The 16,822-nt window shown below is 37.3% G+C and overlaps 1 protein-coding gene across 4 annotated transcripts in view; it reads right to left on the reverse strand.

The window, feature by feature from the left end:
- Nucleotides 1-16,822, reverse strand: part of ERICH1 (glutamate rich 1) — a 96,914-nt gene that overhangs the window by 60,815 nt on the left and 19,277 nt on the right. For all 4 annotated transcript variants that reach the window (XR_011697109.1, XR_011697108.1, XR_011697110.1 and 1 more), the window contains one exon: nucleotides 6,417-6,551. Coding sequence is in view for 1 of the 4 variants with exons in the window: in XM_071548425.1 (XP_071404526.1) it covers nucleotides 6,417-6,551 (135 nt within the window). In the remaining 3 variants the exon portion in view is untranslated. The remainder of the gene's footprint in view (nucleotides 1-6,416; nucleotides 6,552-16,822) is intronic.

The raw sequence follows: 16,822 nt of genomic DNA on the forward strand, positions 1-16,822 counted from the left end.
TTGTTGAAATGTTGTGGCAGCAAAACATTGGTACAATTTTTTTTACTTATTTAAACCAAAACCAAATTCCAGAGTTGGGGATAGAAATACAAAGACTGTACTACACAGAATATTCTGAGTTGAAAGGGATCCATAGGGATCATCGAGTCCAACTCTTAAGTGAATGGCCTGCACGATACTGTATCAACACATGGCCGTGTTGAAAATACAAATACTACATGCAGTACTGGAGCTTGTATTCTTCAAAGGATGCTATGGAAAGGGAGGTACCTACAAGAGCTACAAAAGTGACTTGAGGATTGAAGTAAATAGAGTAATATACAAACGAATCTGTTTAAACAAAAAAGATTAATGGTGACTTGATTACTGTGCTTCTTTGTGGGAAGAAAATACTGCTCAAAAAAAAGCTCTTAATTTAAATGGAGGAAGGCAGAAAAAAGCAATTTTCAATTTGTTTTTGGCTTTGATTAGAATGAGACCAATTAACAACTGCTAGCACCAGAAAGTAGTGGAGCCTCTGTGACAACTTTGAAATGTGAATAGGTTTTTTGTTCGGTTGTGGGTTTTTTTAAAAATGCACACTGCTGAGTCAATATGGGGTAAGACCTCTCTAGAAGGTAGAGAAGATTAAATTACATGGTCTAATGATTCCTCTGGTTTGAAGGCTCCAACAAGATTCATAATGTTGGAGTTTCACTGGTGCTACCCACCAGTGAAAACAGTTTCCTGCTGGCCTTATCTGCTTAAAATATGTTGCTCCCTCAGTGTACTGAGGATACCAGTTCTAAAATGTATCATATTCCCAACCAGTTGCTGAGAACTTAAGTAGTCAGCACGATTCACACTAGAGTGACTCAACAACAAACATAAGCTTAAGCATCATTAAGTCTCTCCAAAATGGCTGCCTTAAACGGTAAGTGAATCAAGACGCTACAGATAGGCAAGAAACTACCCAATCATGCCTTTACACAATTGCCTTTTGCTGATCAGAAAGTCCAAACATTTTTGCCAGCAGAACCAAACACAACAAATGCAGTTGCTTTTATGAGCCTGGCCAGAGATCCCTCCGCAGTGTTGCTCCTCCTCACTGATAACACTAATAATTTCCTAGTATGAATCTCAATTGCATAACCTAATTTACTTGTAAGAAAGATTTCTAAATTCATTCTTTCAGCTTAGACTTCCTGCTGCAGCAGTACTGATTCTTTTCATTATTGCCCTTTCTGACAGAAACAAAAAAGGCAAAAGTCCAAAGGCCAGCTACATTAACTAACTCGTGCTTCTATCATATACAATTGAAGAGCTTGAGGGTAACAAGGAAGTTTAACCAGGCGAGAGAGTGTCCCACAGAAGTACCACCACTTTCCACATTATTTCAGCTGTCAAAAGGTAGGGAAAAAAATCACTTGCTTGTTCCTATTTCTCTAACTTGACTTCTCAGCATGAGAGTGAAGCACCCAAACTGGATTATTCCTCCTAACTAGGACTCTGTCTCATAACATACACATTGGGAGGTTGAACAAAGCTCAGCCAGGTCTTGCTCCTTCTGTCTAAGTAACAGGTTTCACCAAAACTGGGTAGGTTGTTATCAAGAGAGTAACAACAGGATAGTATCAATTAACTACCTTGTGGTTCCCAACTATGAAGGAAAAACGAGTGAGACATGACAAGAACAAAAATAATGGGTTATGAAATTAAAAATGAAAAAAGATACTAAGAACATTTGTCTTTGAGTTCTCTTTATCTGCTCTTCCAAGTGCACTCAACTATTGCGTAGTCCTGAACTTCCACATGCAGAGCTTTTATTTTCTACAGTCTCTGGGTTAGAAATTGTTAGACTCTGCTGTGAGTCTAACAAACACCATATACCACTTTGTAATGCTACATAAAAATAGGAGTCAGTGTAAAGCACTTCAGAGAGAAATTATAATCCAGCAGACTGTTTCATGCAGAGATGAAATGATTTTATATGTTACATTCTACTATCATAGCTTCAATTACATTATCCAAAAAGACATACTGCTGGAGAAATAAAATAAAACAAAACAGTTTATCATTTAGAAGGAATAAGGTTACATTTTTAGCATTCATACTTGACGTAAAATAGTGTTTCTTATTGTTTACCTGTCTTGAAATAAGAAGCAAGAACTCCACAATTTTACTTCATCTCATGAAAGTAAAAACCAAAAATAAATTACTGCCTCCTACGAAGTTAAGGAACACTTACCTAAAGTTTCCTGGATTCTCCTTTCACACAGAACACCCTTTTAAACATGATGGTGTATCTTTGAAATGACTACTCTTGAAGAAATACTTCTCCATAAATAGATAATAAAAATAAATTAATTTTGATCTCCGATGTAAGGACTTTAAGCTATGAGAATATTGAATATACAACCAGAATTTGATGGATGATAACTTATCTGTAGCTTAAACATTACAAATTTTAATGCCCTTGCCAAAAGTATATTGCTAAACCAGTTAGCAATGCACTGGCATGTACCAAGGTCAATACGAAAATTACATGAAAAACAAAAGAAATTCTCTGCATTATTTCCTCCCCTGACTGTCTAATTCTTGTTACTCAATCAAAAGAAGGCTGACATGATCACACTATCATAGTGACTCAATTTATACAAAACAGTCAAGGGAGTTTTTAATAATTAGATGCCCAGGTCTAATTTATTATTCTAAGAATGCTAGATAAATGTAATGCTCATTATTTTCTTGAAAGATAAGAAAGACTCAGATTTTTCTTCTCATTACTACAGGCTCATCAATCACCTGGTTACATGAAGAAAACAAACCTGAAAGAGCAGCTTTATTCTCCCCACCTCTGGGAAATGTATAAGAGAATCACAGAGGGAAGCAGAGATGTTTTATAAAACTTTTGAATCCTGAAGCCATTAGTAATTTACTCATCATCACAAGGTGACTGCATAATGTTAAGGGCATAACTATTCACAATTTATTTGACTCAACAGAGAAAAGGATTTAAAAGCATTTGAAAAAATATTTGAAATGCTAAAAACAACATGCAGAGACAGATGGACAAAGACATACTGAAATATTCACACAGACTTGCCTTTTTTTCTTTTTTCCTTCTTGTTCAAAACCTAGTCTGGACAAATTTAATTTCATACTGACAGTATCAACTGTAATGGAACTAGTTCAAAGAATAATAGTAATGGACAAACCTAAAAATATTTTAGAGCTTACAAGAAATTGTTTTAATTTATAATTTTAATTAACTTTAACTTTTAAACAATTTCTCAAAGACAGTTGATGGCTAAATTCATATTCTAATGATTGAATACTTCATTCTTCCACAGATTAATTTAAAACAATAATATATCAGCAATGGCACATCTATCGCTCTTGACAATCTTGTTATATTAATTCAGACAGATTCAGATTTTTTTTCTTAATTTATTAAGAAGATGTAGCAAATCACACTGATATATAACTAAGTTGCAACTTAAAAATTGAAATCCTAAAATAGAGTCAGATTGCTTTCATGAGAATAACTTGATAAACAATAACTATTTCTTGAGTCAGATTTCTTTTCGTTTGAGCTTCCATGTTGTTTATTTCCCTTAATTTTGGGCTCAAAGGCTAGAAAAGGATAGCATGGGAACCTTCTGTTACCCAGCATATATACAACATGCTTAATTTTTTAGGAAATACAGCAGAAGTTTACCTGTTGCCCTTCAAAATATATCATGTAGATACTACCAGGACTCAAACAAAGCCAACACCAGATCTGAACTTCGCCTTATGGAGCTGGTCCTTTGGGAATACCTGGGACAATTCTAAACAAAATAGTTTTATTTTATATTTATAGAATACTCATCTGTACAGTCATGCATGCTCCCTCTTTTTCCTTCATTGTCAAAGGTTTTCATTGGAGCTTTCCTGTATCCTTTCAAAAAAAGATCTAAATACGGGATATACAATTAAATCCAGTGAGCAAACTAAGCAATCCATGGTGTGATGGCCTAAACTGTTCCTTTTGTATTTTACGAACACTGCCTGAAATCAGACTTCATCCTGCAAGAGATTTTATTTATGTGCCTAAATACTTTAAATGACATACACATGAGTAAAGTTAACCACATCCCTCAACCTTGCAACATCAGCACAGATCTCCAATTCTGCAATTTGTATTTAGACAAAAACAAGTCTAAACTGCAGCAAGAAAGATCTAGTATTAATGGGTAGTAAAACATTAGGGGAAGCAGAAAAGAGCACATAAAAATCTCCCTAAGAGGAGGTTTTTAAGAATAACGCAAATATGTGGCAAGAATGACATTTAGTCAAATCTACCATGCAAGGAGAATCACTGATTAAAAGCCTTTACTTCATACTTAGTTTTTCTTGATTCCATAATAAACTGCAAAGCCAAGAAACAAAGCAATCCTGAACTCTGAAACTGGGATCAGCTAAAAGAACTCTCCATCCAACAGTCAATACTGTCACTACACAACATCAGAACTCCACTTGCTGCTATCACGGTTGAGTACACTTGTTTTGAAATACTAAAGGAAAATATTAAATCTAAAAGAAAAAAAAATGAACAAGCAAAGCCACTGGTCAATATTCTATCCACTGTAAAGCCTGGCAAGTATTTACATGACTCTAAGAAGGGACAAAATAATGCCATCCTAAATTCTGTTGTGCTTAACTGCTATGCAATATATCAACATCTAATATGTACCACATATAATCTGATTTATTCATAGATTTTTAAACAGCAGCTGAGTAAATTGGGCACAAAAGTTCCCTCCTAATACCCTAATAAGGATATATCTCAGCTGCAGCAGGGTTCAGAGGTTTGCATTCTAGTGTTTTATTTAAAAGCAACTTAAGTCTCTGTATATAACTCAATGTTATAGGCCCATTGAGCTAGAAAGTATTATGAGATTTCATTTAGTCATCTTTGCAAAACACAGAAGAGGAAGTATCCCTCTAATATTTGAAAGGAGAGAACACCAAAAAATAAACAGAAATTATATGACATAGAGGGGGAGAAACAGTGCTTCAAGATCAAAATAAGCAGCTTGACTATGACATGCTGGGAAACAAACTCAGTGAACTGTCCACAGACAGTTGTGCAACTAAACAGATTTAAGGACAGCCTACTAATAGCTTTTGGATTCTGAACATAAATCCTATCCAACAGAGAAAAGCACAGCCTAGAAGCTGTACATTAAAATACCTTTCCAAAAATATCGGGATCTATTGTTATGTTACTCTGATAAAGCTACTTCTTTGTCACTCAAAAAACGGTCTTTAAACCATTTTACAACAAGCAAGAACATTTTTGATGCACCACCAGTCAATGCTGTATTTTGCTTCAGTCTCAAGCTACTTTGATAGCTTTACTTGTATTCAGATTCTGAAAGGAGCTCAGAACAAAGTGCAGACCTGATGCCCAACCTGAAAATTCACCCCTGTGGGTACTGTTTGCAGAGGCAAACAGCATTTGCCTTTCTCTATCTGCAGGTTATATCTCAGGGTTTCCTTATATTTAAGGCAGTCTCCAGGGTGACAGACACAGTAGCTCAGTAAGTGCTGCTTCACAGGTGTTTTACTTCAGCTGCCTCACGTTGGTATTTTCTTTGCTGTAGGATGCCCCAGCAGCAAATGACAATGATACATGATTTTGGACAAATGTATATCCGCAGGAACAAATCAACTGAAAAAACTAAATGAATTTGTCTTATCTAAGCTTAGGACATTTCCCTACAGATAGGCAAAATCAATTTATTCTGGCAATGTCATTCAGAAAACCATGTATTTAACAGAGCCCAACTTAAAGCCTCCTTTACATATTCTGTATGTCTTCTCTTGTATTCTTTGACAACATTAAATACTGGTTCTGAGGTTACTTGGTCACCCTTTCTCATCAGAAAGCTTCTCAACGCTAAAAGATTGGTGTCTCCTCCCACCAACACCAATGATGAATGTCTGTTCTGAGAGAGGTAAATTTGAAATATTGTTAAGTCTTTACCAATTTCTCAGAACTTCAAGAGTAAGACTTAGTAAACCAGCTTCATCTAACATTTATCTTTCAAAATAATGACTGTAAGCAGGAATAATATGAATATAATACATGTCTCACTTGAGTGGGAGGAGCCAAAACTTTGTCCTCAGTTGAACTTTCTGTAATTTCAGTAAGACCCATGACACTGCATGGCTATAATCAAATGTTGAATCTAGTCTTGAAACAGTTAAGGAGGGAAATGAACCCATAGGGATGTACATCCTCATTTTGCTTATGTTGCAAAACAGTGACACCCGCTGGTAGCCACAGTTTAAATACTTAATTGTTACAGTCTAAATCTACTGGATAAGAGTTGCTAAGAAGTTTCTCTTGAGAAAAATTTATCACAGTAACAACCATACAAACTTACCTGTTGAGTCAGCACTACTGACTGAGTCTTCTGAAACTGCATTTCTAACAGCATCTGGAGTAACTGCAACATAACCCTCTGGAGGAAGATCCACTGTGTACATTCTTCTTGGAGACATAATTGCAGCATCATTACCTACAAAAGGGAAAAAACCCAAAGCATCTGGCTCAATATTGGTCTCACGAAAGATTTTATCAAGTGTTTTTTGAACTACAACAGTAAGTGTTCTTGAAAATCCTTACAGAGGGTCAGGTGTGGAACACTGAAATTAGCCTACAACCAACAAAACTGTACCAAATTTTGTAGCAGCTACAAGTAGGCAAATACTCTGGAGGTTAGTTCTTTCCACCAGAAACAATTTTTTTCCTTTGCATCAGGTAAATCTTCTGCCCTAACTTCAGAATATGCTTCCACCTACAGTGATATTTTAAGAGAGACTCTACACATTTTTCCTCATTCAGCATGAGCAGACACTATTTCTTTAAGAACTGTTTCACAAAAGATGGACGGATAGAAAGAGACAAGCTGATAAAGTGATAGAAGCAACAGAAAAAGAATCACAGAACTGTGGTTTGCCAATTTGCAGACCTGTTAAGCATAGTCTGTGCTGTTTTGAAAGATGCAAAGATAAAGGGAGTTTGAAAGCCACACCTCACTAAGCCTCAGCAGTGTCTGTTCAAGAGGACTCACCTCCTCATGCCTGCTCTCCTTTTCTGAGAAGGGCCGGGAAGGGAAGTACTAAGGCCCAGCTTTGTAACTATTTCACTGTATAGGAAACTATTTGCGGTGATGGCAGCAGTCTGGTTTTGTAGGATTTCTTTCCCATTTAAAAGGTATTTAAAAATACATGCAAGAGCAGCAGTACAAACTTTTCATTTGTTCACTAGACAAGAAGTAGCTCTGTGGGAATGAGAGAGACATCTCTGCTCCAGTTACATGAAACCAGTCCAAATCCATACTGTATTCCTTCTACTGAGTAGTGACAGCAGCAGAGACCAAACACAGTGACAAAAAAGCCTTTTGAGAAGACTAGGATGTCAGGGTGTCTTCAGATGCTGCAACATAGTTTTAGATGGCTCAGTCTGTTTTTTAAATTTTTATTTTGGTTTGTTGAGGTTTTTTGGTTGTTGTTGTTTAGTTTTTTTAACACTCAGTCAACATCCTGCACAGATAGAGCACTACTCTTCCCTTCTTGGATGCAATAGGTCCCTTTAAAACATGGAATCACAGAATATGCCAAGTTGGGAGGTACTCACAAGGATCATCAAGTCCAACTCTTAGCCCTGCACAGGACTATCCCCAAGAGTCACACCATGTGCCCAAGAGTATCATTCAAATGCTTCTTGAACTCTGCCAGGTTTGGTGCAATGACCACTTCTTTGAGAAGCCTGTCCCATATAGAACCGCAAAAATAATAAACAATAAAAACATCTTTGGCAGGTGGACACAAACTCCTTACACCACAAGTGCGAGGAGATCTCAGGTGACACAAGTCTATCACTGAGGTGCAGCTATGGCTGGCCTAATTCCTAAACATTTAAAACACAGTTTAGTCTGACACATCTCTAACAAGAATTACTTCTATGTTTCAAATATGCAGCTTAAGTAGACACATTGCATGCAAATACATAATTTAACTACACACTGACATTTCTCAGATACCCTACTTCAAAGAATTCAGCATGACTGACCATCTTAGATATCTATGATAACATAATCTCTGAACATTCAAGGCACTTCTGAAAAGCTGTACCACAGTTGTTATCATCAGCAGGAGGTAATGAATTTGTTTTGAAAATACATTAGAAAGCTGGTTTTTGTCTTTGAACAAGCCAGAAAATTTCCAACTGATACTGATACTTACTTTAGAGGATGAAAAAGGGAAAGAAATAAATAATATAGGAAGATGAAGAGCAATTATGCAATTTGGAAAAAAAATCCTCTAAAAATTAACATGGAATAATTCTTCAACAGATTCTTTCCATGAAGATGATGCCAAATCACTGAACTGGCAGCAGTTGCATTGATTTTTTTTTCTCCCAACGAGGCTGATTAATGATAAAGTGCTAATTAGTGACAGTTTTAAATTATAAGTACATATAAATGTTTGAGTTATTCCTTTCTGAATGATTTCAAGTTTCCCCTTTTTCAATTTTTTTTTCAGGTTTTGTAAAACAAAGATGATCGTGAAAACATTAAACTTAATTTGCAACAGCCTTGAATAACGCAAACCCTTTAATCATAAAAGCAGTAGCTATATTTGGATAACTTGCCAGGACAAAACAGTGACACAGAGCAGAATCTGATGGACTATCTATAACACCCAGTCCAACGCAGAAGAACAGGAACAACTACCTACATAAATGAGTGATGACTCAAAACTTTTTAATTTCACCTGTTTAAATGGGAGTCTCCAAATTACATATTTATTCACACCATATGCATCTGTAAGCACTCGGCAAATATAAATCAAGCATTAGTTCTCTGCTAATCCTGTGCAAGTATTTCACACCAAACTGTTACCATATCTAGTCTGGATTTTTCCAGTCTGTAGCCATAGTCTCCTTGGGCCAAGAAGAGATGTGTTGGCGCTAAAGCCAAACACTGCTGCAAAGCAAATGGCTAAGCTTATAAAACTGTGACATAAAAAGGGGTTTTTGATTAACAAAAGTAATCACATACTGGAGATATTAAAGAATGCTCCCCTTTTACTAGTTAAAAGTCAGGAATCCTATATCTGAAGTATTATTTTATGGGAAAAAACCCTAACACCTAAATGACATTTAAAACCCTCAAAAAAGAGCAAATATTATTCAGTAAGGCAAACTAAGAACACTGAACAAATGTTTTGGAACTATTTTTCTCCTGCTCTTCTCCATAACATTCCTCACACAAAAAGATCCCTTGCCCATAACTCAGCCCTGTGCACAGAGCAGGGAAGTGCATCTACACCATGCTACAAACTACATCTGCAGGCAGGGCAGTTGCTTGGCCAGCTATGTTACCTCTTGTGACCACAAGTAGCAAACTAGTAAGACTTGCAAACAAGTAGCAGACCTTTTTAGAAGGAGCTGAAGGTAAAGTTTTGGCCATATAAAACTGCCACCTGCCCAGTCAATCATCATCTTGGGTAGACACTTTGTATTTTAAGTCTGTTTTTCAGCATCCTGAAACTTTTCCCCACTTGCAGCTCAGAATGGTGGTATGTAACACTCACATGGCTTCCACATTGCCTGAACATGAAGCACACTTAGGCACACCTCAAACACAGACATGGCCAGAATGTATGTTCGTATATTCTCGGCCCTTTCCTTGCTGGAATACTGGACAGAGACTGAATCAATTCCAATTTCCAGTTGACCCTGGCTAGCAGCCAAATATCCACCCAGATACTCCCTCCCTCCCCCCTCAGAAGGATTACAGGGGGTAGCTTGAAATGGGAAGAAAAGGATTAAGACAGCTCATGGGGTCAACAGCAGTGAGAAGACTTCCTGCTGGCTCATATCCACTCCCACCTTCACTCATGGCTTCAGGATACAGGCAGTCCCTTCAGCGAGACAAGGTGCAGTGCAGGGGGGTGGGGGTGGGGCTTGTCTACACTCTGTGGGCAACAGTTTCTCTCTTCTGCTCCTTCCTTTGCCCCATGGGGGTTCTCTGTGGACTGCAGTCCTTCGGGAACGCTTCCTCACCAAGAGAGTCCCTGCTCCTCTTACCCTAGGGTTCCCACTGTTGGCACTCCTTTTAGTTCCCTCCTCTCTTGGGAGCTTTCCAAGTCTGGTCTCACTGCTAAGTTCCTGTAAGGCAGAACTCATAGAGCAAATAGAGCACCCAAGTCCAGCTCGAAGATCCTGCAGCCGCCCCAAACAACTGTGAAGTTAGCCCAAGCTTACAAAGACTGTGATCTTTGACATGAAATTATCCCTTGGAAACACCTGGCTATCACTTCTCCAAATAGAAGGAAAGAGTTTATCCCCAAAATTGGGTCTTTACAGAAAAGCACAGGGAATGAGACACTGATGTTGGATCAAATACAAGGTCTGATTAGTTCAATGTCATACCTTCTACAAAAGTCACTACTGTCACTAGGCATTTTCTGTGGGACGTTACAGGAGATATGACCTGGACAAAAATAAGGCTTAAAGGAGATCTGTTATCTCCATTAAAAATTTTGCATTAAAGTATAATTTTACTTATTAGGGAAGCTCGAATATAACCATGTTATAGCTATTCCTTGTTTTATTGCATACAAGTGAGACTACAACCTGAAAACTCAGAGATTTGCCAATCCACATACACACCCCCCATTATCTGCACACAATCACCTTCCCCTTCACTGCCTAGCAAGGCAAGTATCTATAAAGACAGTGCATGCACAAATCCAGGGCAAGAGTAGTCTCTTTAAAATAAACCTTCATAAATTGAAGTGCACCAAAGGTGGTATCAGTGACTCGCTGTAGAAAATACACATGTTGAGGGTTCTCCTGAACTGTGGTACTGAAAAAACAGGTACTCCTTCAGTTGATCAATGTGAAGACATCCAGTTGTCCTTCAATAGTGTGAACAAATCCAGTGATCCTAAATACTCACCCTTCCACAATGTATACTCGCTTTTGTTCAAATGATATCCAAGTTCCTGAACATCAAACTGTAGTTACTTTAGTCTGCCATGGTAAGGTACATTAGAGTAACTTCAGGGGCAATGAGGTGTTTTATTATGTGCACACAACTTCTGTTCACAGGTTGACTTTCACAGGTTTTCCAGTCTCAAGCCAGCGCACACTAGAGTGCTTTCCAAAAAGACAGAAGCTTTTAGCTCAATTAGCCTTCGGTGAACCAGAAAGTATAATCCTTTTCCTTGGAGTGCTGCATAATTCCTGCTGCTTGACCTCAGCTTTCAGCAGAAATCTCTCCCTCAATAGTATAGAAGTCACATTCAGTAGAGAAGAAAAACAAAAAATGGTAACATAATAAACAACCTAGCAAAGAACAGGCAGTCATTTACTGTTGGTCATTTGTTTTACTCAGCTGATAACCATCACACAGCAATGGCAATGTTGTGCTACTTTGCTGGGTGACTGTGGTAGTTCATGAATTATTTCTGTAGACATTCACTACTGCAGGTAGGAACTTGTCTATCACAAAATTATGAAACTCCTTTTATGGAGAGCTACTATACTATTACAGTCTAATTCCTTCAGCTTATTTCAAGGCCTCATTGTCTGTACTTTATTGAAATAAACTAGGGGAGTCACTCAAGCCAGTTTTCAGCTGAAGGTGATATACTACTTCCAAAGATTATTCATCTCTTTCTAAATAAAAAAATTTTTCTGAAGTTCTTCGGGATATCTAATTATCTCAAGTTACATTGTTTGCTACTGTCACATATTTTATTGGCACCAATACATGTTAGAGAATACTGAAAAAGTGTTTTCTTCTGAAACTTCTTTAAAATTCTGAAGATGACTGCTATTGTTTTTTTGAAGGACAAATTTCCCTGCTTGCCAGGTAAACCATCAAAGTGTATAGTTCTATTCCAAATTGTACAATAACATACATTTAAACAACAAACTAAGAAAAAAGTCTCATAATTAAACAGATACATGTTGTCCTCTGGCTCAAAAAATCCTCAAGCAGCACACTGTTGGAGAACATTGTGGGGAAGCAGTACAATACACTTATTTTATTCCAATACTCCTTTTTACAATACTAGTGGTTACAACATATTAGTGTAGACAGCAGTATTGAATTTTTTTAAATTTACCTTCATTTCTGCTACTTTATCCAGTATGTTTACACAAAAAGATTCGACTGTCCATTGATGTTCAAACAATACCATGTTTTCACTGCATTCCCAGATGCTTTCCTGGCCATATTACAGAGGACTGCTCCCAGTTCTAAGGGTATATACCATTTGTGCCTGGTAGCACATTGAAACACATCAGTTCATTACAACGTGTCTCTTCACATTTCACACCACCAGAAGTGCTTCACTTCCTTGAAAAGAGAAAGTTTAGATTACAGAGCGTACTAGACTAGAGCACTGAAAGAAGAAAACAACTTGAGAAAATCCTCTGAAGTACCTCCTCATCATTATCTTTTCCTTCAGCTTGATGAAAATCAAAAACTTCAAAAGGAAATCCAGGTCAATAAAGACATACCCATTTTACAAGGCCCAAAGTTGGGATGGGAAATTCATGAAAACCCAGGAAGAAGCGAATTCACATTTATTTCCCTCACTATCTCCCACATGCACACTAACTCTTAATTTACTTTCTTTTAGACACGTAGAAAGACTGCATTATAGCTCTTTTTACTGAAGATAGCACTTACCATTATAACTCAGCTTTAGTTTTATTACATTAGAAATGGCAGACATTCTTTGTCATGGAGAAAAAAAATGATTAAAAAAGTACAAATCCTTCTTCCTCTTGTTCTCACTGTCTGCTTTTTTTACCTCTGAACTACTAAAATTTCTACATTCCCTTGGAAAAAGTAGTGAAAAATAAGCACAGTACAAAGTGAGGGTGAAGGATGGAAAAACCACTGACTGAGAAACCCACGAAACAAAAGACTTTGCAGAGCAGAATCTGGGTACAGGGCAGACGGCAGTGCTAAAATTATAAAACAGATACTTTAAAAAGGGGTACAAGCTATTTTGCTGTTTTTCGTTTTCTAAAAGCTGAATATGGGAGGTCATGGTCAAACAAACTATACAGCTAAATGGTAAGTTATTTATTTTAAAAACTTCAGTGTCTCATACATGCCCTGGCATATGACTATATGCAATATTTTGATTAGATGTCCAAGAATTCTAGCTGTACAACCAGAGGCATAAAGCTATCTGAATGTTGAGATACTCAGCTCAATTACTTCTCCTAGTGCTGCAGATCTTATTTGTTCTACACACTTCTCAAAAGGCAAATACATCCCTGTCAATCAAAACTTTTTTTTATATAAATACCATAACATTGAATCTAAACCAATACATGTAAGTTGCAATTAGGTAATTATCCTCACTGATGAAGCAATTATGTTATTACTGGAACTCACCTGAAATAAGACCAGAAAATAAACAGATGTGCTTAACAGAATAAAAGAAAACAAAATTTAGGATTTTAAACCATTTGTGGAACTCACATTTTCTATTCCATAACTCAAAGTTATCAGTGTGAGTCTACTCCTATTTGTGTAAAAAAATAATGCAAACCACAGAAGTGATTCCTCAGGGGTTTTTGATTTTTTCATTTTTATAGATTTTAGAAGTACTTATAACTGCAGTAAAATGTAGATTTGGTGTGTTAATATTTCTGGCAGTTTAAGTTCAATGTTTATGTCTCTCAACCCCTATCCCATATCAATGTCTAAAATATCTTTTAGTTATTTAGACTCTGTTCAAGGTAGAAGGCTGAAGAGTATCAGAAGGCCTGCAAAATGAGACATAAACATGAGCCACCAACCTTGGGTCTAAGAACACTGGAAAAGCTTCAAGACCCCTCCGTGTGCTGAGGAAGACAAAAATGATGAAGAGAGGGTCCCACTGTCCCCCAGACTCAAATCCTGACGGGGTGTGACCAGGGGCAGGTGGGGCTGACCGAGAGATGTGTGAATTGGAGATTGGGTAGACAATATTCTAAAACCCATAGAAGTCAATGTTCAAGGGGGCACATCATCATGTATTCCTAAAAGCCCTAAGCCTAAACATTAAAGAATCTTTTTATCTTATCCCACACTAACTTGGCTTGGAGTCCTGTTTTTGGGGTCTCTCAAGGCATCAGAAGCTCAAAAAAATATGGAAAATCATTTTCCCAGAACTTAGTTCAGTAGCAAGGCCACATTATAAGCATTTCCACTTTTCAAATAATAGTTAGAAGGCACAGTTGGTAAGAAAGACAAGTACAAAGTAAACTTGTGTAACAGCAGAAAACATGAGATTTGACGCTGGATAAATATGATTCTGACAATGGCAGTTTAAGTAATAGACTTCCCAGTGTACATCGGAGCAGGAGTGGTGTCCCACACAACCTGTTTTGTCATAAATACATTAAAAACTATTTCAAACAGGGTGACACAGTGGACACCACTACGATGCCACAGTTCGAGTCAGCTTAGGACTATCAGCCATTCTCCAGCTGAAACGTAGCCATTTTATCAAGTTCTTACACAAGCCATTTTTCCATTTCCTTTACCATGATAGTTTCCTGCAGCTGCTACATTTAGGCTTAGAGCTTGTTTACACTTAGAGCTAAAGCTGGCATTTTCTAGTGCAATTAGGCGACTGCTACATACTATTTGATGAGCTACTTGTTAAATTGCAACTCTGTTCTCACAGAGGCCTGTGGCTTTCCCTGTGACAGATAAGCTGTTTGAAATGAGCATATAGAAGAGAAGAAGGAGTTAATGTATATACACAAGAACATCAGAAAAAGAAAGAATCTGTCAATCAACAGAAAAAAACTACAAACCAAAACCCCACAAAAACTGCTAAGGGAAGTGGAGACCGAACAACAAGGCTGTTTCTGTCACAACAGAATTTAAAGATATTACACATATTATACACACTCAGTTTGAACAGAAACACTTTTTTTATTTGTTTTTTGGGTTTTTGTTGGCTATGTTTTGGTATGTGTTTCCTTTCTCCCCTAAACCCCAGACCTCTACATTACCCTGAACCACAGGGCTACTAGCTTGTAAATGTGGTTGGGCACCCTTTTTACCACAGCCACTGGAGGCTGGTGTCGTCAGCCAAATACTCAACTGACTTCTGGATAGATCTATCCCATTTGCACAGTATAATGGCACTGCAATACCACATAGATGGGAGAATTTTCAAACTCTTGAGAGAAGGCTGTAAGACTGTGTGATAGCACTTTGTTGTATAATAATTATAATCTCCATTGCTCTTTAACTTATTCACAATAGACAGCTTTTATAAGTAATTAACTAAAGCGAAGCTGAATTGTATAACAAGTCTCTAAAGTTGTTTACTGCATTGAGTACTGCTAGAATTTAATTTCTCAACCATATGCACTTCATCAATTTCATCAACTAAAAGGCAGGGCTGTTTATGCATGTTTTTCAGACAAGTTTTGTCTTCTTCAGTTCTATCACAAGCTTAAATTTTCTGTAATAGAATGGCTGCAGGAAGACAGGATTAGAATGAGGAAGGACACAGTCCTGGTGTCCTAGTGTTGAATTAAATCCACTATATTGTCAGCATTAGTAAGTTCAATGGAACAAGTAAGAAGAACACAATCACACAGCTGTACTGAATTTTGACAAGAATTCATCATATAGGATAAGAATGCTGGGATGTGTCACATTTGATAGACATTCATGTTTTTATTTAATAAATATGGAGTAAATTGCATCTTTTCTATTTGTATAATATAACATGGATTCTAGCTTCTTCAGAAAACTAAAGCCTACTAGTAGTAACACCTTAATATTATTCTTCTTCGTTACCTCCTCCTTAAATAAATTAAGGAGAAGAAAAAAAATCAAACAGGTTGTTTCCACAAGATTAGAGACTCAGGCCAGGCCCTCTGCATTTCAAATTCTTTTTTCAGAATTATGGAAAACCCAAAAATCAAAAGTGGCACAGCACGGTTTATACAGACAAGCTGAACACTGCATTTCAATTGAACGCAATTATCCTTCTTCAGCAACTCCGAAATTTTCAGTTTTATGCTAAACATTGATCAGTAAATCCCAAGCCCTTTAAAAAGTAGTTACAATTCTTACCATGTAAAAGGTTAGAGACTAGGGAGGCCATTTCCTCTTATGAGGAAAGGCTGAGGGAGCTGGGTCTATTCAGCCTTGAGAAAAGCTACAGTATGTCAGTATCTAAAGCAGGGGAGCCAAGAGGATGGATCCAGGCTATTCTCAGTAGTGCCAAGCAATAGGACAAGAGGCAAAGGGCAGACAGTGATGCACAGGAAGTTCCACCTGAACATAAGGAAGAACTTCTTCACTGTGTGGGTGAGCACACAGTGGAACAGATTGACCAGAGAGGTTGTGGAGTCTCCCTCACACGAGATATTAGAGAACTGTCTGGGCACAATCCTGTGCAATGTGCTCTAGGATGACTCTGCTTGAGCAGGGAGGTTGGACCAGATGATCCACTGTGGGCTCTTCCAACTCGACCCATTCTGTGATACTGTGAAAAAGGCAATTCTGCAATTAGCAAATCTCTAGTTAGAAGCATGCATGTCTACTGTGAATATATACTAGAAAGCTATTAAAAATAATCAATGAGGTTTTAAAATATCAATAAAAAGAAAAGAAATTACAGAACTGCAGAACTTATGCAAAACATTTTTCATTTAATTAATCTTTGTTGTAAGTAGATCCTGTCCTAACAAGGGTTAGAAACAAACAAAACCAATCCTTGTGACAAAATTTAGTCA

The sequence above is a fragment of the Pithys albifrons genome, chromosome 2, assembly GCF_047495875.1.
Source record: "Pithys albifrons albifrons isolate INPA30051 chromosome 2, PitAlb_v1, whole genome shotgun sequence".
In the NCBI taxonomy this organism is placed as follows: Eukaryota; Metazoa; Chordata; class Aves; order Passeriformes; family Thamnophilidae; genus Pithys; species Pithys albifrons.